Source organism: Nicotiana tabacum, chromosome 16 (genome assembly GCF_000715075.1).
Source record: "Nicotiana tabacum cultivar K326 chromosome 16, ASM71507v2, whole genome shotgun sequence".
In the NCBI taxonomy this organism is placed as follows: domain Eukaryota; kingdom Viridiplantae; phylum Streptophyta; class Magnoliopsida; order Solanales; family Solanaceae; genus Nicotiana; species Nicotiana tabacum.
In genome coordinates this window covers 15,731,266-15,757,523 of record NC_134095.1, presented here as the reverse complement: position 1 = coordinate 15,757,523, position 26,258 = coordinate 15,731,266, and the positions used below count along the sequence as shown (strand labels likewise).

Here is a 26,258-nt window from a genome sequence, read left to right as displayed (position 1 = left end):
TTAACTTTAAACTATTTTATTTTACCCATTTACCCTTAATAAGAAGCTTTTATAGCCATACAAATATTATGGCCCTACAAATCTTTTACCCCTTAAGCTTTTAACACTACAAATTTCAATTTTTATTTCTTTTTAAAATCCGTACCGAGTCAAACTACCTCATCTAACATAAAACGAAAATTTCAATCTACACTCCCACACACAGCTTGGTCGTACGTGGAATTAAGTCATTGGTTAAAGAAACGAAGCAACTCAATAGTTAGCTGCTACTATCCATGTGGGATCTATATTCTGCGTGTAGCTCCCATTACCTGGCAAATTAGTAATCGGCCCTTCACCGTTAGATTCCCTAATCGAACGGTGGACATGCCCTGGGAACGTCACCTTACATCAATGAAAAAGGTAACAAGCTGTGACTCAGAGCTACCTTAACTGAACACAAAATTCTACTTCTGTTTTAAAAAAAATTTAGAAACTGGACAATCTTTGGCAGCACAGAAGTATTTTTCGGTGTGTTGAATTCTCAATCCATTTTATTGATACTTTAAAAGTTTTCCGTGAACCTAGGGTTTCGAGGTTCCTTCAGTTTTTTTCTTTCAATGGCTTCTAGTTCTCATAGAGGCGGTGATTTCTATGGTGCTGCTTCCCACAGATCCAGGTATCTATGAAAAACGGGAAAAAAATTATGGTCTTCTTAAATTATAATTTGTTATGGTTCTAATTGCTTGCACGATTTGAATTGTGATAGAGAAGTGTTCTATAACAAAATATGCCAAAAGCATAACCTAATTAGGAGAAAATTAACAAAAATACACTTTTTGGGTTAATTTTTGAGAAATTGAGTTGTTTTCTTTTGTTGTTTGATTGATCAGAGATGGATTGAGTACGAGGCAAGTAGGTGGTTCAGATGAGATACAGGTGCGGATTGATCCGATGCACGGGGACCTAGATAACGAGATTACAGGTCTTCGCAAGCAAGTAAAACAGCTTAGAAATGTATGTTTACCTATCACCTTGTCTTTGACTCTATATTTTAGTATTTTGTACTTTTTGTTGGAGGATATTTTTTTTGCATAACCGGTGGCATCTTTAATATGTATGTACATGTCAAATTTGGTGATGTGTTATGTCATGGACCCATTTTAAATAAGGTGACGTGTTGTGTTGGGACACTGACAACAATATTTCTTAGAAAACATTGTGAAACTTGTTAGGCATAGAGGTTGAAGATAGTTGAAGTCTCTTCCACGAACAAACGAAAAGCGTAATGACAATACTGCGTTCGGGATTCACCTAAACCACACAATGTTGCATTCAGGAATGTTGCTCTCTATCCTTTAATTTAGGATTTCATCTTAGAATTGGGAATGGAAATGTATATTTTACTTTTACCATTAATTTTTCGTATCGTACTGGATAATTAAAGTTGTTAATCAACCCAAGATTGTCGCTTAGTGGTCAATGAAGTGAGTTCAAACCTTGGAGCTAGGGTTCTAGTCCCTGCAGAGACACAAAAACACTAGGTTATTTATTTCTATATGTCTAAGCTGTGGCAAGTAGAGTTACCCAATACTTGTGCCAATTGGAGGTAGCAGGCACTCGGTGAAATGGCTGAGGTGTGCACAAGTTAGCCCACACACTACTGTTATGAAAAAAATGTTAACTCACTCTTTGGAGTAATCTCAAGCCTAAATCCCTTCTTTTATGGTCTAAATCAACTTGGCCCAAAAAATATTGATTTCTGAATTTGGGCTCGACATTGAGGTTATATCTTTTACTTCTGCTGATGCACTACGACTTCCCATTTTTCATAGCCGACTGCCAATGTAGTCTTCTTGATCTCCCGGCTATCTAGTAAGTACATTGATGCCGGGACACACGCTAATACCGAAAAGCTGCAAATGGTACTAAAAGACATGGCTAGTGTGATACTTCTCTGTCTCCAGTTTAAGTTGGATTCGATGTGTGCCTAACTGTTGCTGTCCGGATAAGTTATTAGGAACAATCACTTCTTGACTTGATCTTATTTGAAGAAGGTAAGAAAATTAACCGTCTGATTGTCACTCGCATATTTCGGCAGTAGAGCAAAGACATCATCATCTCTCTACCTCCCACTGTCCCCTTTTCTTGTATCTAGCACTGGCACTGACACTGGCACTAATTGTTGACCTCCACATGCATCTGCTGCATAGATGTGTTAATAATTGCAATGTCTTAGACTGAATTTTGAAGCAGCACTAAACTTTTGTATTTCTAGTCGAACATTTCTTTGGGTGTAAGTCCTGGTGTAGGAGTCCAGAATATCTTTTTATACTATGGGTGTGTTTGGTATAACGGAAAATGTTTTCTAAGAAAATATTTTCTTGGATAACAAGTAGTAATCTTATTCATTTTCCGGTGTTCGGTACGCAAATTAAGGAAAATGACTTCTCAAGAGTATTCGTAAATAATTTAGATATAATAAACATGAAGCCATAAACTTTCAAACCAACAACCTTCCGGACCCACAAATTTCATAAACATTCGAAATCGCGGAATTTCGAACCCGTAAACTTTATAATTTCTAAACCCGTAAACTTCCAAACACATAAACTTACGAACTCATAATTTTGGAACTTGTAAAATTTTGAGCCTTTAAACCGATAAATAATAAAATTAAAACTGAAAAATATATTTAAAAAATACAGTAAAACGAAAAAAAACAGAAATTTAAATTACAAAAAAAAGTAGTAATTTTTTTTGTGCGTGTGCGTGTGGGTGTGGGTGGGGGGAGGGTTGGGGTGGGTGGTGCAGAAAAACGAAAAAACAGAAATTTGAAATTGCAAAAATAAAATAAAATAATAAGGTAAAAAAAAATTGCGGGGGGAGGGGAGGAGGGGTAGTAGGGAGGGTGGTGACAGGAAAACTGAAATTTGAAAAAAAAAAAAAACCTTTTTTTTGGAGAGGTGGTGGGGTAGGTTGGTTAGGGTGGGGAAGGTTGAGAAGGAGTTTTGGAAAATGTTTTCCCTTCTCTTAATAAGGAAAAAATTAGAGGAAAATGAGTTTATAAGGAAAATATTTTCGAAAACATTTAAGCCAACCAAACATAGGAAAATTGGAAAACATTTTTCCTTCATACCAAACACACCCTATATGTTCCTTATAGGTCATCTTTTCCAATCTCATTTGTTGGCCTTAGTTGTTTCATCTTTGTCAGGGTTTCAGATTTTTATTCCTACTTACCCTTTGCTAGTACTTATAAATATTTCATGCTGCAGGTAGCCCAAGAAATTAAGTCTGAAGCAAAATATCAGAATGATTTTATTAACCAACTGGTATGCCATGAACTTGTTCTCCTTTTCTTCCAAGTATTTGATATTCTGTAAGTCCTTTTTAGTTACTTTTCCATATATTTATATACCTTAACAATTAAGTTTTTGTATATTGGAGATTGTTTGGTATTTATGTTCGTTAGGCTGGATAACAATCTAACTCTCTCTCTCCCTCTATAGTTGCTGGGAATTGCAATTGTTATTACTGTAAATATTTTGGGAATGAAAGTGTACTCATTGCCTTTGTTTGTCTTACGTACTGCCATGCCAACCTGCCTGAATGTCTCTGTCTCTCTATACTTTTCTTATAGGTTTTCTAGTGATTTGAAAGATACATCCTTGTTAGATCTTATAATAAGCCCAAACGTGATTCCATTTTTCTCTTTTTTCTTTGTTCTTAAGGGTAATTTGTGTGGGCTATACACTGCATATTTTCAACTGATTGTAAATTTGAATGGTGTATTTCTAATAGTTATCCCGTTCAGCAAATTGCTGCAATAGATTGCTTCAAGCCGTTAGTAGTAGTAAACTTTCCTAGACTTAGTGTGGCATTGTTTATAAACGTGTTGGTTGGTCGGTCTATCTGAGATTCTCATGATGTATGCTTATTTTATTGATTATGGAATCATTCTTGTAAGTTACATAACTTCCATATTTCCTTAAAAGCTCACACTTTTCCCATTATCACAGCAAATGACATTGATCAAAGCTCAAGCAGGGGTGAAGAACAATATGAGACGGTTGAACAGGAGTATCATCCAGGAAGGATCAAACCATGTGATGCATGTTATTCTTTTTGCACTATTTTGCTTCTTTGTGATATATTTGCTGTCCAAGTTTTCACGGAGATAAGGGCGATCTTCTGTGCTGTTTTACTGTTTCTGGTGCAAGTCTTGATGAAGATGAGAGAAACACATCTATTCAAGGCATCATACAAATGCCGCAGTGGTTAATTTTTTGTGATTGGGGACATCAAGGGTGCAACTGTAGAAACTCCACATATTATTCTTGTGTAAAGTTTCCTAATCTTTAGAAGCACTGAGGATTGTTATTAGTTTCTCGTTTTCTCTTCACTTTTTTTTTTCTTTTTATTACTTGCTATATGACAAATGACAATGATCATTGTCTGCTTATCCTAGGAAAAAGTTGATTATTGTCGATGGAAGATGCTCCATACTTCATTTGTTTAAACAGCAGAGCCTGTTTTGCAGATGATGATGTTCGGCAAACAGTGCATATATTCGGATTTAACTCTTACAAAGTCTACCCTTAATTGTGCTCTTCAATGCTATTAGAAGGCTATGATACACATGCTTTTGAATCATTTTGTTGCTTTTTTGCTTGATCAGCAAAGGCTTGCTCCAGCTTGCTTAACCCAACTTGATGAATGACTCTTCTAGCCCATTCTGCAAAATAGGTTTCGTTGTGTCCAATCGTGCCATCTTTATGACAACTTCATGGGCATCATTATCAACCTACTTTCCAATCTAGCAGTCCACATCACCAAAAAGGAAAAAAAATCATCTTGTAGAAAAAATCTATCGTGCAGCATTTACCTTTTACAAGTAATTACACTTCGAGACTATTTGATATGGTAAAAGTAGATAGATTATTTAATATAAGCTTAATACATAATTTACGGAATAAAGGGATGAGCGTAAGATGTCATGCCATGAAATAGGAAATACCGTCTTATGTAAAGACAACTCAATGCACCTTACATTGTCGACACCTCCTATTAGTTATTGCAGAGCAAATTTCTTTCCCATATGTAACACAAGTTAGTAGGGTACATAAGTACCTGTTTTCAAGAGAAAAGATTTAGCTGGACAACCAGAACACTGGAATAGCCACTGCACAGGCAATAAGTAGGAAAACATGTGCGAGCTACTATGCAGCAAAATTTACTAGTAACATCCCTGGTAATACAACATAGTTCTGCATTGGAGAACAGAGAATATACATAGTAGGTGTGATATAGAATGTACACTAGAGAAGAAAAGTTCCAACTCAGTTATCCTGTTTCTTGTCAGCCACATCAAAACCTTCCGCAGAATGGTACATGGACAGGAAAAATGCACTTTGATTCTTCTGCAGGAATCTGCAAGGAAGGAAGATAAGTTATTGGCGGGAGTGTAAGTACATTTAAAATGAGCAACAAACATCCATTATCAGAAGGCCATTGCAAAATAATAGTTCTTAGTTTATGAAAGAATTACACTTGTACTGCTGGCTATGGAGTAAGGAGATTTCTGCACAAGATAACATAATAATCATGGTAATCCATTTGATATTGAAAGTCAATGGCAAGAATAAAGTTGCCGAGGAGAGTTTCGGCTAAAGATTGATCTTCCTTCTTTTAAGGGGCATCTACATACTAAGGAGTTTCTTGATTAGATTGATAGAGTTGATAGAATCTTCAATTACATTGAAATCCCAGAGGATAAGAAGGTACAACTGAAAGCCTATAAATTAGAAGGGGAACATTGAATGGCAGGAACAAGGACAAAATATGATGCATAGCCAAGAGAATCATCCTGTTCACCATTGGTCAAAGATGAAAATGGTATGATTTCTTCTGCTCAGCTATGACCTAAGCTGCTCGGACTCGGGTGCGGGTATCCGATACAGGGACGGATCCGAGTATCGGATTCGGCAAAATTTAAATTTTAAGATTCGGAGGTGCGAATCCGGATATAGATACGGGTGCGGGGATTCGGTTAATAAAAAATAGAGCTATAAAAATATTGTAAATTTTGAGAGATATTTTGTGAAAAACTTACATGAATATTGTAGAATTCAATCTTTCATTCTCCAAGATGGACATTATTTTCATTCTCCTAAATCTGTTTTATTTTTGATTTTGAGAAATCAAAATCTCAATTTTTCTCCCAAATTTGTTAATGGACTCCGGTCAAAGTGTCCGAAGTCAGTTGACCGTATCCGGGACGTATCCCGCTCCCGTCCCCGTATCGTATCGGGACGGGAACGACACCAAAATCAAAAAGTCCGCGCAACTTAGGCTATGACCACTATTTGTTGTGGCAGTACCAAAGTAGGAACTACGATTGTGCGTCTGGTAGGGATAGAATCGAAATAGTCACTCATAAATTGCCCATCAATCACACTAATTCCTCAATCCGAAATAACAAGATCTTAAATAACAAACCGGGAAGTTGAGCTGAATATTCGGGAGGACACGGAAGATGATTAATATTTTTTTAATATATAAATGGAAGATGATCAATACTATGAATCTGTGATGTAACACCCCAAAATTTTTTATAATATTTGCATTCTTGATTGGGCATTTTTATAACGAGGAAATATTTTACTTTGCACTTCCTAAATGTGAAATGGTCAATATATGAAAATTTCTTACTTTAGGTTGTGTTAATATTGACAATGAAGTTTCATGATGTTGCTATATATAACACTTAATATTATTTTGACTAGTTGTTATTAGATATAATATATAATTAGGTTTTGGTTTCCAACCTTTTGTATTTATCTAAGAATATTTAGTAGTTGGGTAACCATTTTATTTTATATCTATCCATCTCTCTCTTTCTATCTATCTCTCCTTCTCTCTATCTCTTTCTCTCTCTCCTCCGTAGAAACTAGAATCTGAAGTTTCATGAAAAAAAAAACATGGATTTCTACTAAATCAACAAGCAAATTTCGTTTTTGGTGAAGATCAAGTTGCTCCTCTTGGTAAATTTCTAAACTAGTTTTTATACTAGACACCTACTAGAATTTTCCACATATCTTTTTGTACAGAGCTCCGATTTAAGTGATCCAGGACTTTCTGGAAAGGTATTTCATAAATCTATAACTTTTATGAAGGAACCAAAATCTAGTTTTGTTGGTATTTACCTGAAAAAGGATCAGAAAGTACAGGGCAGGTGCTGTCCAGATTTCCAGTTTTAGAAATACTCCATGTACTGTTGTTAGTAATTTTAGCATAACTTTTTGTTCACAATTGATATGGAGGTGATTCAAGATGTTCTGAAACGGTAAGACATAGATCTACAACTTTTGTGAAGACCATAAAGTCTATTTTGTCCGTATAGATCTTCAAAACTGAGTCACAACTCGGAACAGTGATACTGTCCAGAATTTCTGTTTCAAACGTTTTTGGGTAATTTTCACCAATATCATATTTAGTTTGACTTGCCAAATCACTGAACTTATTTAGATACTTGATTATGTATTTAAGGTATATAAACCCTTGAAAAAAAACAAAGGGGAAGTGTTTGAGGAAGTGGACAGATTTGGTTTGTTTACGGCGTAGACGATTCGAACGTCCCCAAGTTGTGATTGAACTGTTTCGTGGTAAAACACCAAGGTTTGTGTATAAACTTGTACTCTTTTTGCTTGCTGGAATATGTTGAAATAACTTGATATTTTATTTTTCTTGGCTTCAATTTATATTGTTATATTCGTACTATATCAAGTATTGTAAGATATTTGCTAAATCGCCCATTCGTACGGATTGTTTGATCATTTTGCATTCTTGATGGGACTTTGTCCTTCTTGTGGCAGTGACTTTGTCACTCATCTTGGCATGCCTCTTGATTCGGATCTTTTGCCATCTTGACTTTGGATTTGTAGTTCATCTTGAATTATGGAACTTGTCCATGTTAAGTACGAACTAGGAAGCCATTTTTAATATGGTTCTTGATTCTCTTGTCTATTGGGTTTTGACCCTACTTGATTTGAGGCTTCGGTCCATCTTGATATCTGATTATGCTTAGTGTGATGGCATGACGTACATATTGGGCGAAAAATGGATATTTGGTACTCTCTTAAATTGATAGTATACATTTTCTAGACTCTTGAACATTGTTATTGATATTTGGAAACACTTCAAAGTTTGATATTGATATGTTTGATATATTTGTTCACTTGTTTTAAATTATGTTAAATTGAGCTAACTATGACTGAAAAGGGGAATTGGAGAATTTAATGACTCCAAGCCTAAAGTTTATACACCACTAAGCTTTATGCTTAGCGATAGTTGTTTTCTATCGTAGGAAATGTTCGGGATGAAATCTGAAGATGGCCAGGGTGTAGTCTTTTTGGGAGAATTTATGGAGATCACATTTGCATATGCACCTTGGTTTGCATAGTTTTGGGACATGTACATGATATACAGGATATATATATGTCACACTTATGTTATTTGGAGGCTTGTTGGATTTTAAAGACCAAAATCTTGTAACTTGAATTTGTAACCTATTTTATTGTATTAGGGTGTTTTAATAAATCAAGTCTTGTAATATGCTGAATTTACACTTTGTTTTGTAAATATGTAGAAAAGGAGAAAACTAGTTTTTTTTTTTTACCCGATAGTTTGAAATTTATGTACAATACAAACTTGTAGTGATTTTGAATGATTGTATAAATCTGTTAGGAAGTTGCTTTAATCTGTTGATTAATCAAGAAGGGTTATATCACCATATGTTAATATTTTGACATTGTATTACATTTAAAATAAAATTATGGTGTATTTTCAAAAAAAAAATATATTGCACTTTGAACCTTTTCGCATGGGCCTACTTTCGCTACTAAAATTATTCTGAATATTTTTATTAATATCTCTTTTAATATTTTGTAAGTAGGAAATTAGATTTGTTTCCTAAGTAGTACCCTCCCAAAGGGGTTGCTACAAGTTTTGGTATCAGAGCCACGGTTTGTGATTCTAGGATTTGTTTTGTTGTGATAGTACCTAGTATTTGTTGTTATTTCCTTTCTTGAAAATGACTTGGAGTTTATAAATTTTTGCATACTTGTTTAATTTAATTTATTGTATTCTGTGTGCATATGCATCATGTACATGTCCCTAATGCAGTGTGATCTTATCTTTTATAGGACTTTTAATATGGCCCCTTCTTCGAATAGAGCTGTTGAATCCGTTGATGAAAGTCAGGCCCAGTATAATGCCATGCCTCACCTTCAAGGAGGAAATGAGGAACACTTGTCTGACCTAAATCATTCTCGTGTTAGTGGAAATGAAATGGGCAGTAATCCAAGAGCAATGAATCATAATACTCCATTTATGACTCCCCCATTCCAGCAGATGGCTGAATTCTTTCGTCACTTGGCTGGGACAATGTCAGAACCTAGTGAAATGAATTTTGAGAAAATGAGAAAAATGGGCGGAGTTGAATTTGAAGGCACTACAGATCCCACGGTAGCTGAACAATGGCTCGAGCGCATGGAGAGGGTCTTTGAACAACTGGAGTGTACTAATGCTGCCAAATTTAAGTATGTTATCTCCCTTTTACAAAATGATGTCTATGATTGGTGGGTAAGTGTGCCAAATGCAAAAGCAAAACCTCCGGTGCTGACTTGGGATGACTTTGTGAAATCATTTCGTGCAAAATATGTTCCCCTATCTATTGTGATGCTAAAAAGAAAGAGTTTCTGAATTTAAGACAAGGGAGTATGTCTATTGCAGAGTATCAACAAAACTTTCTCAGGCTTTCTCGCTATGCTAAAGGTATTATTGATGGTGAAAGAGACAAGTGCAGAAGATTTGAAGAAGGTTTGAATGGTTACATTCGAAAATCAGTGGCAATCTTACAACTTGAGGATTTTTCCAAGCTGATTTCAGCTGCACTTACTTGGGAAAGAATTGACAAGGAAGAAGCTAGTAGGAGAGAAAACAGGTTTAGGAAGGGTAATTCAGATTATGGCGGTCCATCTAAAAAGGGAAAGTTTGACTATTCCAAGACTGAGAGTACACATAAATCATTACATCATAAGCAGAATAAGTCAAATTTTTCTACTGCCAGTACTCCAAGTTATGGCCCAGGCAAAACTCATACACCTACTTGTGCACAGTGCGGGAAGAATCATTATGGTGCATGTAGACGAGCTTCTGGTACTTGTTTTAATTGTGGAAGTATGGATCATAAAGTGAAGGATTGTCCTAATCCTAATCCTATTTCTTATACACATACAGAAGGATCAGTTCAAAAGCCTGTCACTACTCATTCTCAAGCTAATAGTAGAGGATCTCTTGGTACCCTCAATATCGTGCCAGGGATCTCTCGAGAGCTGCTGCACGAGTTTATGCTATGAGACAGAAGAATGACCAGGATGGTCCGGACGTGGTTGCTGGTAAATTTCACTTATTTGGCATATCTGTTGTTACATTATTTGATCCTGGATCTTCGCACTCTTATGTTTGCTCATCACTTGCATTTCCCGATACTGTTAAATCTGTGAGACTTGACTTTGATGTGCTGGTCACGAGTCCATTAGGTCATCAGGCTGTTGTTAACAGGATTTATCGAGATTGTCCATTCATGATTCAAAATCTGGTCTTCCCTGTCGACTTGCTTGAAATGCCCTTCCGAGACTATGATGTTATTGTTGGCATGGATTGGCTCCATAGGCACCATGCATTGGTTGATTGTAGGTTGAAGCAAGTGACATTTAGAACTCCTGCATATTCACACATGGTAGTTCAAGGAGAAAGATCATTGTCATCTAATATTATCTCTGCGGTCTTGGCACGGAAGATGATTTGTCAAGGTTGTGATGCCTATCTTGCTCATATAGTCGATACACGATTGGGGAGTCCAAGTCTTAAGGACATACCAACTGTGTGCGACTTTCCTGATGTATTTCCTGATGATCTTCCTGGGTTGCCTCCAGAAAGGGAGATTGAATTTCCTATAGATCTTGTTCCTGGAACTACTCCTATTTCTATCGCTCCCTTAGAATGGCTCCAGCTGAATTAAAAGAGTTGAAGGCTCAATTGCAAGAACTTCTTGAGAAAGGTTTTATCCGTCCCAGTATTTCACCTTGGGGAGCTCCTGTTTTATTTGTGAAAAAGAAAGATGGCACTCTTAGGCTTTGTATTGATTACCGACAGCTGAACAAGGTAACAATCAAGAACAAATACACACTGCCTAGAATCGATGACTTGTTTGACCAACTGAAGGGTACCAGCTTATTCTCAAAAATTGACTTGAGGTCCGGATATTATCAGTTGCGTGTGAGGGAGCAAGATGTTCCTAAAACTGCTTTTAGGACCAGGTATGGCCATTATGAATTTTTGGTAATGCCATTTGGTTTGACAAATGCTCTTGCTGCATTTATGGATCTAATGAACCGTGTATTCAAGCCTTATCTCGATCAATTTGTGGTGGTATTTATTGATGACATTTTAGTCTATTCCAAAAATAGAGAAGATCATGATAAGCATATCCGAATTGTCATGCAAATTCTGAAAGAGAGACAACTCTACGCGAAGCTTTCCAAATGTGCATTTTGGCTGAATGAAGTGGCTTTTTTAGGGTACATTGTATCATCTGAAGGTGTGAAGGTTTATCCTAGTAAGATTCAAGCTATTGTTGATTGGAAACTCCCTAAAACTCCAACTGAGATAAGAAGTTTCTTGGGTTTAGCAGGATACTACAGAAGGTTTGTGAAGGGCTTCTCTATTATAGCTTCTCCCTTGACCAAACTTTTAGGGAAAGACGCCAAATTTGTATGGGATGACAAGTGTCAAGAGAGCTTTGAAAAGCTCAAATCCTTGTTGACACAAGCTCCAATACTTTCTTTGTCAGCTGAAGGAAAAGATTATGTGGTATACAGTGATACATCTCATCGTGGCTTGGGTTGTGTTTTGATGCAAGAAGGGAAAGTAATCGCTTATGCCTCTCGAAAGTTGAAATCGCATGAGTTGAATTATCCCACTCATGATCTTGAACTTGCTGCCATTGTTTTTGCCTTAAAAATTTGGAGGCATTACTTATACGGAGAGAAGTGTCACATATTTACTGATCACAAGAGTTTGAAGTACTTGGGTACACAAAAAGAGTTAAACTTGCGACAACGTAGATGGCTTGAACTCATCAAAGATTATGATTGCACGATTGATTATCATCCTGGTAAAGCCAATGTGGTTGCAGATGCGTTGAGTCGCAATTCCCTTGCAAGTTTAACTCTAAGTCCTTTGCCTTTGCTTCTTGAATTAAGAGCCATGAATGTTTGCCTTTCATTTAATTCTAATGGTTCTATCATTGCTAATTTGCAAGTCAAGCCAGTCTTACTTGAGCAAGTCCAAGAAGCACAAAAGTTAGATGGGAAGCTTGTGAAACGGGTTGAAAAAGTCCAAAATGGAAGAGAATCAAATTTTTCATTAAGAAAAGATGGTACCTTATTTTATAAAAATAGGTTGTGTGTTCCTAATGATGATGAATTGAGAAAGCAGATCTTGATTGAAGCACATAGTTCGCCTTATGCAATGCATCCTGGAGGTACTAAAATGTATCGGACCATTAAGGAGCACTATTGGTGGAGTGGTATGAAGAAAGACATTGCAGAGTTCATTTCTAAATGCTTGGTATGTCAACAAATAAAGGCTGAACATCAAGTCCCAGCTGGTCTCCTGCAACCTTTGTCAATACCTGAATGGAAATGGGAAAGGATAACGATGGACTTTGTTTCTGGACTTCCACGCACTCAAAGAAATCATGATGCAATTTGGGTCATTGTAGATAGACTAACTAAGAGTGCTCATTTCTTGGCAATCAGAATGGACTACTCACTTGAACGTTTAGCAGAATTGTACATTAATGAGATTGTGAAGCTGCATGGAATCCCTGTTTCTATTGTGTCTGATAGAGATCCGAGGTTTACATCTAGATTTTGGTCTAGCTTGCAAGAAGCTTTGGGTTCCAGGTTGAATTTTAGTACCGCTTTCCATCCACAAACGGACGGCCAGTCTGAAAGGGTAATACAAATCTTGGAGGATATGCTTCGAGCTTGCATTATTGAGTTTAAGGGTAGTTGGGACAAACACTTAGCCCTAATAGAATTTGCTTACAATAATAGCTACCAATCAAGTATAGGCATGCCTCCTTATGAAGTTTTATATGGGAGAAAATGTAGAACGCCTCTTTGTTGGAATGAGGTTGGTGAAAGAAAATTTGTGGGTCCTGAGATTGTGCAACAAACTGAAGATAAGGTAAAAATCATCAAGGATCGTTTGAAAATTTCTTCAGACAGACAAAAGTCCTATGCTGATCTTAAAAGGCGTGAAATTGAGCATCAGGTGGGCGATAAGGTATTTTTAAAGGTTTCTCCATGGAAGAAGATTATGAGATTTGGCCAAAAAGGTAAACTTAGCCCTGGATTCATTGGACCTTATGAAATACTTGAGAGAATTGGTCCGGTTGCATATAAGCTAGCTTTGCCACCTGAATTAGGTAAGATCCACAACGTCTTTCATGTTTCTATGCTTCGAAAATACCGCTCAGATCCATCTCATGTTCTTCCTATTGAGTCTATTGAGGTTAATCCTGATTTGACATATGAAGAAGAACCAATCCAAATCTTAGCGCGTGAGATAAAAGAGCTTAGAAATAAGAGAATCCCATTAGTGAAGGTTCTTTGGAGAAATCATTCAGGCGAAGAAGCTACCTGGGAGCGAGAAGAGGATATGCGAGTTCAATATCCACATTTGTTTCGGGACTAGTACAAGGTAAATTTCAAGACGAAGTTTTTTTTAGGGAGAGAGAGAGTTGTAACACCCCAATTTTTTTTATAATATTTGCATTCTTGATTGGGCATTTTTATAACGAGGAAATATTTTACTTTGCACTTCCTAAATGTGAAATGGTCAATATATGAAAATTTCTTACTTTAGGTTCTGTTAATATTGGCAATGAAGTTTCATGATGTTGCTATATGTAACACTTAATATTATTTTGACTAGTTGTTAATAGATATAATATATAATTAGGTTTTGGTTTCCAACCTTTTGTATTTATCTAAGAATATTTAGTAGTTGGGTAACCATTTTATTTCATATCTATCCATCTCTCTTTCTATCTATCTCTCCTTCTCTCTATCTCTTTCTCTCTCTCCTCCGTAGAAACTAGAATCTGAAGTTTCATGAAAAAAAACCATGGATTTCTACTAAATCAACAAGCAAATTTCGTTTTTGGTGAAGATCAAGTTGCTCCTCTTGGTAAGTTTCTAAACTCGTTTTTATACTAGATACCTACTAGAAATTTCTACATATCTTTTTGTACAGAGCTCCAATTTAAGTGATCCAGGACTTTCTGGAAAGGTATTTCATAAATCTATAACTTTTATGAAGGAACCAAAATCTAGTTTTGTTGGTATTTACCTAAAAAAAGATCAGAAAGTACAGGGCAGGTGCTGTCCAGATTTCCAGTTTTAGAAATACTCCATGTACTGCTGTTAGTAATTTTAGCATAACGTTTTGTTCACAATTGATATGGAGGTGATTCAAGATGTTCTGAAACGGTAAGACATAGATCTACAACTTTTGTGAAGACCATAAAGTCTATTTTGTCCGTATAGATCTTCAAAACTGAGTCACAACTCGGAACAGTGATACTGTCCAGAATTTCTGTTTCAAACGTTTTTGGGTAATTTTCACCAATATCATATTTAGTTTGACTTGCCAAATCACTGAACTTATTTAGATACTTGATTATGTATTTAAGGTATATAAACCCTTGAAAAAAAATCAAAGGGGAAGTGTTTGAGGAAGTGGACAGATTTGGTTTGTTTACGGCGTAGACGATTCGAACATCCCCAAGTTGTGATTGAACTGTTTCGTGGTAAAACACCAAGGTTTGTGTATAAACTTGTACTCTTTTTGCTTGCTGGAATATGTTGAAATAACTTGATATTTTATTTTTCTTGGCTTCAATTTATATTGTTATATTCGTACTATATCAAATATTGTAAGATATTTGCTAAATCGCCCATTCGTACGGATTGCTTGATCATTTTGCATTCTTGTTGGGACTTTGTCCTTCTTGTGGCAGTGACTTTGTCACTCATCTTGGCATGCCTCTTGATTCGGATCTTTTGCCATCTTGACTTTGGATTTGTAGTTCATCTTGAATTATGGAACTTGTCCGTGTTAAATACGAACTAGGAAGCCATTTTTAATATGGTTCTTGATTCTCTTGTCTATTGGGTTTTGACCCTACTTGATTTGGGGCTTCGGTCCATCTTGATATCTGATTATGCTTAGTGTGATGGCATGACGTACATATTGGGCGAAAAATGGATATTTGGTATACTCTCTTAAATTGATAGTATACACTTTCTAGACTCTTGAACATTGTTATTGATATTTGGAAACACTTCAAAGTTTGATATTGATATATTTGATATATTTGTTCACTTGTTTTAAATTATGTTAAATTGAGCTAACTATGACTGAAAAGGGGAATTGGAGAATTTAATGACTCCAAGCCTAAAGTTTATACACCACTAAGCTTTATGCTTAGCGATAGTTGTTTTCTATCGTAGGAAATGTTCGGGATGAAATTTGAAGATGGCCAGGGTGAAGTAGTCTTTTTGGGAGAATTTATGGAGATCACATTTGCATATGCACCTTGGTTTGCATAGTTTTGGGACATGTACATGATAAACAGGATATATACATACATATATATATATATATGTCACACTTATGTTATTTGGAGGCTTGTTGGATTTTAAAGACCAAAATCTTGTAACTTGAATTTGTAACCTATTTTATTGTATTAGGGTGTTTTAATAACTCAAGTCTTGTAATATGCTGAATTTACACTTTGTCTTGTAAATATGTAGAAAAGGAGAAAACTAGTTTCTTTTTTTTACCCGATAGTTTGAAATTTATGTACAATACAAACTTGTAGTGATTTTGAATGATTGTATAAATCTGTTTGGAAGTTGCTTTAATCTGTTGATTAATCAAGAAGGGTTATATCACCATATGTTAATATTTTGACATTGTATTTCATTTAAAATAAAATTATGGTGTATTTTCAAAAAATATATATTGCCTACTTCCGCTACTAAAATTATTCTGAATATTTTTATTAATCTCTTTTAATATTTTGTAAGTAGGAAATTAGATTTGTTTCCTAAGTAGTACCCTCCCAAAGGGGTTGCTACATGTGATATCATGGGTTATTCAATGGGGATTCTAAGTAAGAATATTATCCGTCCATATTGATGCCTTGCCTGCTGATGGTGGCCTTGAAGATGAGAAATCGGTATTTAAGGTCTTAATTTACAACCTAATGATTTCAATAAATATGCCTTTACCTTCTTTTTACCAAAAGGGGCTATATGTGTTCCTATACTATCAAATATTAGTTGTATGTACCGTCCATTATACTATTCGACACTATCTACCCCTACCGTTACTCGTTTAAACATATCTACCCCTCCATCTAACAGACCCATTCTTCGTGGACACGTGGCAGCATGTTAAACACCCTAACCCATTTTCTCACTAATATCCAAACCCACCCGAAAAGACCCGAACCGATTTAACACCCCATTACCCAAAACTCGTTTCTAACCCTTTTTCTCTCAATGGCGGCCTCTTCCTCCACCTGACTATCGTTCACTTCAGGATCTCTCTCCTCAGTTGCCTTCTCATCATCTTCTCTTCTTTCCTTGTCTTGATCAACCTCTACATCAAACTTTTCTTGATCGTGATCATCGACCTCGTCTTCTCCCTCTTCTCTGTGTTCATCATTCTTCTCTTTAGTCTTGCTCTCCTCTTCTAGATCCTCTTCCTCAGATTTATTCCCTTCTTCATCTATCACTGATTCCTCTTCTGGTTCCTCTCTATGCTTCTCATTAACTGTATCCAATCCCTCAATCACACTAATTCCTCAATCCTAAATAACAAGATCTTAAATAACCTCCCAAATATTTAGAACATAGAAATTGATTAAACATTTTTTTAATTTGTATAAATGGAAGATGATCAATACTATGAATCTATGATATCATGAGTTAATTTAATGAGGGTTCTAAGTATGATGATTGATCCTCCCATATTGATGTCTTGCCTGCTGATGATGGCCTTGAAGATGAGAAATTGGTATTTAAAGTCTTAATTTACAAACTAATGATTTCAACTAATAAGCCTCTACCTTCTTTTTGTGAAGAGGTGGCGTTATTTGGAAGAACTTCTTAGCAAAGAGATCCAACACGGATATGACAATTCTGCTAAGAATAGCAACTCAAATGTCCACTTTTGCCATTTGTCTTGAGTTATGTTCAAATCAACTATCTTTGGAACTCCATGAATATAAAGAAGCATCGAGAAGATTACATGGATTCACAATTAATCACAGAAAGCCAAAACTAAGGACAAAATTTTATTTTTTCAACCCGAAGAGACTAGAAGAGACAGCAAAGGGGGCAAAACAATTTATTATAGTAACTTTTAATTATAATTCATTCTATTAATTCTTAGGTAATACAACTGTAGTTTCCAAGTTATTAGATGGAGTACTCTTTCTTTTCTTTCCCTTCATAAGTTTTTTATTGACAAGATTAAGTACTTAGTTTAGGTTTAAGGTTGCCATTATATATTCTCCTACACTATTATTTTAGGTGGACATACACACTTCTCAAATTCTTTGCAAGTATTCCAACGGGATAAAACCAAGTTAAGAAACTCTGTGCCACCATGTCAGAAACATAAGATATCTAAACCTGAGAAAGTCTTGTAACTTCTGCCTCAACTCTGTTAATGTTTCATCTTCAATACTTGCGTAGAACAGAATCTCTGGCAACTTAACTGCAGATAACAAGAGAAGTAGCTGTTAAGGGTATGTAACGATGTTGGATGTGAAAGTCAAGTTTAAACAAATATTAACTTCACAATCATGAAGTGACATTGAAAGCTCAGAAAAACCATTCACAAGCATCTGTATCACTCACTTAACACATATAATATAATAAGGCTGCAAAAGCTTTTACTACTCTGCGCCTCAGCAACACTGAATTTTGATGCAAAAAGTCTAAAAGAAATTATTTTACACCTTGACATAGGATTTAGTCTTCACCACTTATGGCTTCAGTATAGCCAAATAATTAATCTACAAATATTCATGGCTACTCCATGTAATTTATTACAAAAGGTATTAGATTAAAGCAGAAGGTTTCCTTGACCTCAGAAACTGGATGAAAGTTGTATAGCCAGATGGAACAAAGTCAGCAAACAGAATATTTTAGCTCATTCCACACCCACAAATGAGGACTTTGAAGTCAACGAATATAGGTAGCTAAGTTTCAAACATAAACACGAAGCTAAACTGTCACATGCAACATCAACTGCTTAAGAATTTGATAAAACCGAACATACCAAAAAGCCGTAATAAATGCTCGGCTCCATATATAGAGGAAGGAGCGGCATCATCTCTAATTGATTCTTGGTATTGTTCCCGCTCGTTCTTGTAAAGGAGCATAGCAGGCAGTGCTTTGTCGAAGTAGCATTGCAAACCACTAAGAATCTCTCCAACAGAATCAGATATCCTTCACCCAAGATCAATTAAGGTAAATTCAATTTACTAGTTATTAAGCTTGTAATAGTGATGAACAGAATCATTGTTACTCAATAGATCAATATATTAAAACTCCATGAAGAAAAATTATCAGATTCTTGCATCTTCAGAAGATAAATGAAAGAGATGAAGCTGATAACGCAAGGTATATCTGCAATATATTCCTAAGAGTTCGGTATCACCAAAAATCAACTAGGGATATGTTTGCAGTCCAACTCACAGATCGACTAAGAAGATTCTTTGCAACAACGAAAGCATTTTTATTGATAACAATCAAGTTCAAAGAACAATACATAAAACAGTGGCCTTCTTTCTACTATTATTATCAACAGGACAAAGATTCTAAAAGGGTAAAATATATTGAAATGAAAGGAAATAACATAGACAACATATCAATTAGTTAGAGAAACATTCAAGTTGACGTAAATGATAGAAAACTTACACTCCATCCTTTTTCAGCCGATAGTCATGATACTTCTTTAATATTTCATCTACATTTGGAGAACGTGGAAGTTTGACGAGCTGCAAAATTATATTCCCTCAACTCAATCAGCTCAAGAGGATAGAGACATGTCAATTGTTCCTTCCCCCCCCTCCCAAAAAAAAAACCCACAAAAAAAGGAAGAACCAGACACATCAGATTCACAAAATTTGAACAGAAAAGAAAGCACTGTATATGTTATTCATGAAGTGAAGTCAAGTAGGTTAAAAGCATCTTCTTTTAGGTTTCAGTAATATTTGTTTTTAGAATAAGACATCCTTTTCACCAGAATGAGAGTTCTGAGAAGGATCAAATAGGATACTTCTCCTACTTCTGGTCATGTCAACTAAGTTAAATATCTAACTATTTCAGTATAAACTTAGATGAAGTGCTCAACTATCTCATTCAGCCCCAACTTGCAAGAATAAAAGAGGTGATAATGGAAATAAATGCTACCAGCGCAGTCAACACCAAAAACATTGTTATTCACATTTATATGTATAATAAATCCTTTAGCCACAGCGTAACAGTTGAATCACAGTGAAGTTGGGAAAAGTTTGTTTAATGACCATCTGCCACTTTCATTCCACAAGACATGACCTACTTTGACTAACATACACTGTGACTAAGATGTTTGAATACGTCATTACACACTTTGAAATAGGGAGATGTTCAGAATTTTAATTTCAAATGTGAAAGTAGAGTTCTAGCTAAGGAGGTTTCACGTCAATTCCGAAGTAACAAAGTAGAATCAATCTATTACTTGTATTGTTGGAGAGAGAAAAACGATCAGCAAATTAGCTTGAATCATCGGAGAGAGAATTAAATTTAGTATTTATTGAAAGAGATCAAGTGTTTTGCATGAACAAAAAAAAAGTAACTCAAAGTCGCAAAGTATTTTGGAGATAAGAGGGTGTAATCACTAATCCCTCTTTGTTCATGGACAGTGATTCTACATTCATTTTCACATCAAGCAATTCATTGGAGATTAAGAAAGCGATGTACACCTTAGTCTAGATTATGAATTGACTCAAGGCCCACAACAAAGGAAAATTACATATGAGTTTAATAAACAGCAGTTCATAGAGTAAACCCCAAATGCTCAATGTTCTAACTTAAAAAAAGAAGGAAAAAAAGAACTCCCAGTCTACACCAAACTAACTACAAGTACAAAGAAACAAAAGAGAGTAGGATTGAGAGTATGGAGATATTTCAAGGAAAAGTAATCAAGCAACATGGCATAGCAAATATCCTGTCAACAAATTTAGGAGACAGCCAAGAAGTTGGAGCATTTAGCATGTCTTTACCTTTTTTTTGATGAAGTAAGAGATTATAAAAAGCATCAAGAAGATGCAAAAGAGCACTGTCCAGGTACTAATACAAAAGATGATATGTTAGCTCTGTACAGATGGTCCTATGCTAGTGTTAGGGAGCTAACAAAATCCAAAAATAATTCGGGGGAGCTAATAGGGGAGAGGTTACTCCAGCTATATAACAAAACTATACAATTAGCTTTCAAGGAGTAATTTGGAGTTTCTAAACCCTCAAAACATCTTCTATACAATGTCTTTACCTTGCCCAAGTGGTTGACAAATTCACAATCATCAATCAGCTGTTTCTTTAATTGTGGTGGTATTTGGATATTGACAAGCTTTTCTGGAGGAGGAGCATACTTGTCCTGGAAAACAACTAGATTATAATCTAAATGATCACATCTAAATTGATCAAGAAAATACAACAAAGAGACCTATCGGGATAAAGGAAACCAAAGCTAAACAAACCCTTGCTTTTATAAAATGAAACAAGAATTACTGGCAAACCAGCATTATACAACCAAGTGTCGTTGACCAAGGAAATTAAGATAGCACGGAAGTAATTGGGATCAAGAAAAACGAGGCCTTCCTTCAAGAGATTACTCAATCCATAATCATTTAAAGATGACCTTTGAGAATTTATAGATACATGAAGTAACTAATTAGCTTCTAAACCATGTAATCTTTATAATTAGCTACCCATCTCCGCAAAGTTGCATCATTTCATTTGAGATCAACAACAAAACAATGCTTTTTAAAAATATTTAATTGCATTCAAATTTTTAATATAGATCTTCATCCAATGATGTCAACTATTGCCAATTGGAGCCGCAGACACCGAATAACCTTAACTTACTGGGTCCTAGTGTAGCAATCAATGCGAATGGGCTGCTCCCAAACAGCATTAAGTGTGACTAAAACATCAGATGTGACATCCTTTTCAATATGTAAGTTTAGCTTCCATTTTTTAATCAGATACAAACAAGTAAGAGTATAACTTCTAAGTCGATTATTAAGAAGTGTTAAAAAACTAGACAAGATAAATGAACATTTTTCACAGAAAAAGTATAGTTAGAAAGGACTCTCGCTTCATTATTGCAACCTTCATTTGTATTAGGCAATAGAATGTCAGTACTACAGTGGAAAATAAACCTGAATAGAGATGCAGAAAGAAAAATAAGCATCTGATCCTTAGAACAGAAAAGGCAAACTAGACCAGATATGTACCTTGTGCGGAACATCACTCTTTCGCTTTCTGCCTCTTCCCCCTGTAATCAATCGAAAACTGAATGCATTCAAGTACATTATAAAGTTCATTCCCGTGTTAAGAAGGAAACAGATAACCATTTAAGAAGCATGGAGAAAAATAAGATAACAGCAGAAAAAGCATGTATTCCTGGAAAATCCCATCAAGCACATCATAATAGGGAATATTTCAGACCACAGGTGGTTAAACCTGTGCAAATGAATTAACACCCGGAGAGTGAAAAGAATGCTTTTGTCAACCTAAAGAACCTATTTTTCTTCAAAAGTCAACAGATGGACTCTTCTAATCACACAAAAAATGAAGTAACTTAACCTGTCTGCCACGAAAAGAGAAGGGGAGGGGTAGAAAAGAATCACCCTATAGCTAATTCAGTAGAGTACAAGTGATCTAACCTGTGGAGCCTTTTGTTTTCATTTGTGATCCACGTCCACCCTTTGAACTCTTATCTGTATCCTGTTTTTTCTTAAGCTCCTGCTGCTTCTGAATATTCTCTTCTGTGAGTTTCATCAGTCGATCTATGCCCACCCATTCATCCCAGCTGTTAAAAAGCGAGGGAGAAATAAAGATATATGTGTTCCTTGAGAAATGCATAGAAAGTAAATCAAATAAACCAATCTATGCGCTACCAAGTAATAAACCAAGATTTCTAACTTGCAGTCACCAATACCAAACCAGTAATCAGACAGCATTGACCTAAAATACAGGCTAGAAGCATACAAAAAATTCTGATTTCAGTAAACTTAGTTAAGAAAGAAGGGAACAATAGAAGCAGGTCAACAGTTTATAAAGAATGAACCTGAGTCAGTTGAATGGAAGGTGAACTAGAATAAGGGGAGGTCAATAGACTACGCCAAATGACTTTAAAGAACCATATGTTGACTTATCAGATAATCAGATGCACGTCAATTCGAAAACTCGCCGCCAGCAAGAATTTTATGTAGAACAAATTAAACTTCTGCTTGAGGAAAAAATTGACAATGATGTACTCACTTTTTGTTCCAACCCTGAAAAAGGAAAAAGAAGCATGGTTATAGCACATATCTAACAATCACCTTCTGTCACTCCCATGCAACGCATTCATATCCATGAGGAGGTACTCTCTACCAACTAAACAGAAGATAGATGACAACAATGTTTTACTGTAAAATAAATGGAGCTTTTAAAAAGTTATAGAGTTAGGGAAACTGATACTTACAAGATAATGAACAAAATATCTCCACTCCCTCATTTGAAACTCAGCTTTTTGAATCTTCCCACACAAAAAAAGAAAATTAAAATGCAGTAGATGAGTACAAAATTCATGGTTAAAATGGCATTAACCATAAGATCAACTAATCTAACTGGTAAAACACGTTATTATAGACTGGAATTTAAACCACGAAGAAAACAAAAATCATCTGGAAAGGTCAAATTTTGATACCAGCTATGTGGTTCATGAACCAAACCCCTTCTCGGTCCACATGATCAACGACTTATCCTCTAAATAAAATAAAAATCTACTTCACAAGTATATTTTATTTTCTCACCTATTTTCTCTTCGCTACAATATAATCTATGGTGTCATTTGATCTAAAGAGTTGTATGATATTAGGCAATTTTCTTCAATGGACGTACAAAAGAGTCAAAATTGATTCTGAGATAAATGATTGAAGATGCAGATGGCAAGAGGTTGTTGACGTAGCAGATTGATGCAAAACTAGATTCAGCAATTCTCAAAATATCAAATTTCCTTTCCAAAACATCCATAAAATGAGAGTTGCAGAGATGTGGATGTCAAGATGGTGTGCTGCCATAAAAGGCTAGACAAATGAGCACATTTGCGATTTAAGGTTCAAGTAGCACACATCAAGGATAAAATGAGACGAGGTCGCTTGAGATTTGTTTGGTCATGTCCTGCGTCGACTACCAGATGCACTGGTCTTAGTCGAGGTGTTATAAGGGGGGACGAGATAGCCCTAAAATCACCCGGTAAAAAGTTGTTTCGAAGGACCTACAATCTCTTGGGATCCAATAGAATAAAAAGATCTATATGAACAATACCTAGTAATTGAGAATATGCTCTAATCATGTTATCACTTTACCTTACATCCTATGCTTTCTAGAGATTTTGAACTCTAAGGGGTTGTTTGGTTGGGAAACAAGTTATCCCATGATTAATTATTTCAGGATTAGTTATCCCACCCTTCCATGGGGATAAAAAAAGTATAATCTCGGGATAACTAATCTCGGGATTAGTTATACCACGATTTTATCCCAACCAAACGTAGGATAAACTCATCTCAAATTTAATCCCAGGATTAATTATCCTTATCTCTCATACCAAACGAACCCTAAGGGTCTATTCGTATATCCTCCTTAATTGTGATCTTCTATCTCTCTCTTGTAACCTTATATCTATATTTATAATCTTATCCCTTATCATCTCTATTTTTTAAAGCCTTCTCACAAACCCACTCAATCAAATTTCTTATTTAAATCATTAGTTAAAAAAATAAGAAGAGGAGTCTTGGCATAACTGATAAAATTGCTGCCATGTGACCAGGAGGTCATGGGTTCGAGCCGTGAAAACAGTCTCTTGTAGAAATGTAGGATAAGACTGCGTACAATAAACCTTTGTTGTCCGGCCCTTCTCCGACCCCTGTGCATAGCGGGAGCTTAGTGTACGGAGCTGCCCTCTTTAATTGAAAAAATAACAATCTACCCTTAGATAGGAACAACATTAAAAACATATAAGTCAAAACAAAATCCATGTTTATTTTATTTTACCCAAATGCAAAATGGCTAAAAGTAAGAAAAGGTAAGAGGAGCGTGTACCTTAGCTTCATAAAGTTGTTGGCTATGAAAGGCGAGTACTCTTTCACCTTCTTGAAAACGACTGGAGTCAACCACGTCAATGTCAGTATCATGAGTGGTGCCACCAACTTCATCAGAGATGGTTGTGGAATCGTCCGATACTCCAGCATTTGAGCTTCCCATTTTCTTCGATTTTCTGTAGAATAATAGTGGCAATGAACCGAAAGGGTTTATTCAAAATAATAAGCTCAACCGTTCAATTGGTATAAAGAGTTGAGGTTCTTACCCCTTCTTTTAGTTGTGGGTTATCAGAAATCAAGAAAGGGCGCGAGGGAGGAGGGAGGAGAGGAAGTTTACGGGTCGGGTCCGGTAACGGACGAGATGATGATATGATGTGGCGGCATTCTGATAACTGATACCTGAAATCCCACTTTATTCTTGTAAAACATGTAGCTGGCCAATTACTGAAGGAGAAGGTCATTTTGTTTGAATGTATTTTGTTTTTTAAATAAAAAAATTAGGAAGGGAAAGGGAGCAAAAGGTAAAATAGAGTGGTAAATTTGAACATTGCGTGCACCTAACCTACATGATGAAATATAACTTAGTATGGGATTTCTTAATTGTCAAATTTGGTCTAGAGAAAAATATGACTAAGGGTTGTTTGACCAAAAAGTGTAAACCTTGGGTTAAACTATTAAATCTTGTGTAATAAAGAGTTAAACCTAGTTAATAATAGTATATCTAAATTTAGAACTAGTTGGCAAGAAAAACGTGGGATAATATTGGTGAAGAATTAAAATCAACGTGCATTTAATATTTTGAAAGATTTGGGCAATGATAGAGGAACAACAAGCAATAAATAGCAATAACTGGTATTTGCGTAAATAAGGAGAATATTTCACCCAATATTGAATGGGGTGGATTATTCTTCTCTCCGATGGTGATAAATGACAGCCAACCTTAGAATATTGGAACTATTCTCGGATCTGATGGAAAAGTACCAGACAATAAATGATGAAATCTTTGTAAAAAGGTAGAAGTTGTATCTTTTCTAGAGAGAGAATCTTCTTCTCAAAAAGTATTCTTAAGAAAATAAATATTACATACCCTATCCCCTTATATCCTTTTCTATTTATATGTGACGTACCCCTAATCAGCTCTAATATTCTATCCTTGGTGCTCGACCTCGACTATCGTCAACTGTCTGGCTACGACTTTCATTGTTTACTTGTCGACCTCGGCCGCATCATTTTCCTTAATTTCTCATTGTGCTAAATTCCCTTAGGGTAAATTTTTACCAATACAGTTAGTCCCTCCACTTATTGAGGCTGGCCCTAGATGACCTCGATGAGCGGACTCTGTTAGTTATGGTTCGAAGGGGTTGACTAGGGATATCACATTGGTAGGCTATGGAAGATTTTAAATTTTAAATTGGATCAAGGAGAGCCTATAATCATTTCTCAAACCAAACTACACTTAGAATTTCGCCTAGAAAAATATTCGGGGCAAGTTCTAAACCTTTAGCACGAGCACTTGGACTTGCGACTAAACATCTCACCTCTCATGCTTATGGATTGCTAAAGAGAATGGAGTCGAGGGCCCACAACAACCCTAGTTAAGATTGAGAATCACAAATGGCTCGACTGAACCACTCGATGATTGTTTAAGTCCACACAAGAGTCAAAAGGTCACAACTAGAACTATTTCCTACCAACAACTTGTTTTTAACCA

The 26,258-nt window shown here is 35.7% G+C and overlaps 2 protein-coding genes across 8 annotated transcripts; one reads left to right on the top strand and one right to left on the bottom strand.

Moving 5' to 3' along the window:
* Positions 1 to 283: 283 nt before the first annotated feature.
* On the top strand, positions 284 to 4,487 carry LOC107793187 (bet1-like protein At4g14600). 2 transcript variants are annotated; one of them, XM_016615475.2, is made up of 5 exons: positions 284 to 402; positions 568 to 658; positions 873 to 996; positions 3,258 to 3,314; positions 4,002 to 4,364. In XM_016615475.2, the coding sequence occupies exons 2-5, from the start codon at positions 600 to 602 to the stop codon at positions 4,161 to 4,163; spliced, it is 402 nt and encodes a 133-aa protein (XP_016470961.1). In that variant the 5' UTR covers positions 284 to 402; positions 568 to 599; the 3' UTR covers positions 4,164 to 4,364. The 2 variants fall into 2 exon arrangements, with proteins under 2 accessions (XP_016470961.1, XP_075088716.1); XM_075232615.1 differs by lacking the exon at positions 284 to 402 and having other exon boundaries at positions 420 to 658; positions 4,002 to 4,487.
* A 562-nt stretch (positions 4,488 to 5,049) lies between these two features.
* Positions 5,050 to 24,953, bottom strand: LOC107793186 (protein MRG2). Of its 6 annotated transcripts, none has more exons than XM_075232609.1 (11): positions 24,814 to 24,953; positions 24,549 to 24,723; positions 22,930 to 22,983; positions 22,725 to 22,738; positions 22,127 to 22,311; positions 21,695 to 21,735; positions 20,728 to 20,832; positions 19,116 to 19,195; positions 18,475 to 18,644; positions 17,823 to 17,907; positions 5,050 to 5,412 (listed from the first exon to the last, which is right to left on the bottom strand). In XM_075232609.1, the coding sequence occupies exons 2-11, from the start codon at positions 24,708 to 24,710 to the stop codon at positions 5,322 to 5,324; spliced, it is 987 nt and encodes a 328-aa protein (XP_075088710.1). In that variant the 5' UTR covers positions 24,711 to 24,723; positions 24,814 to 24,953; the 3' UTR covers positions 5,050 to 5,321. The 6 variants fall into 6 exon arrangements, with proteins under 6 accessions (XP_075088710.1, XP_075088712.1, XP_075088715.1 ...); XM_075232611.1 differs by having other exon boundaries at positions 22,127 to 22,272; XM_075232614.1 differs by having other exon boundaries at positions 22,930 to 24,409; positions 24,814 to 24,929.
* Between the last annotated feature and the right edge of the window lie 1,305 nt (positions 24,954 to 26,258).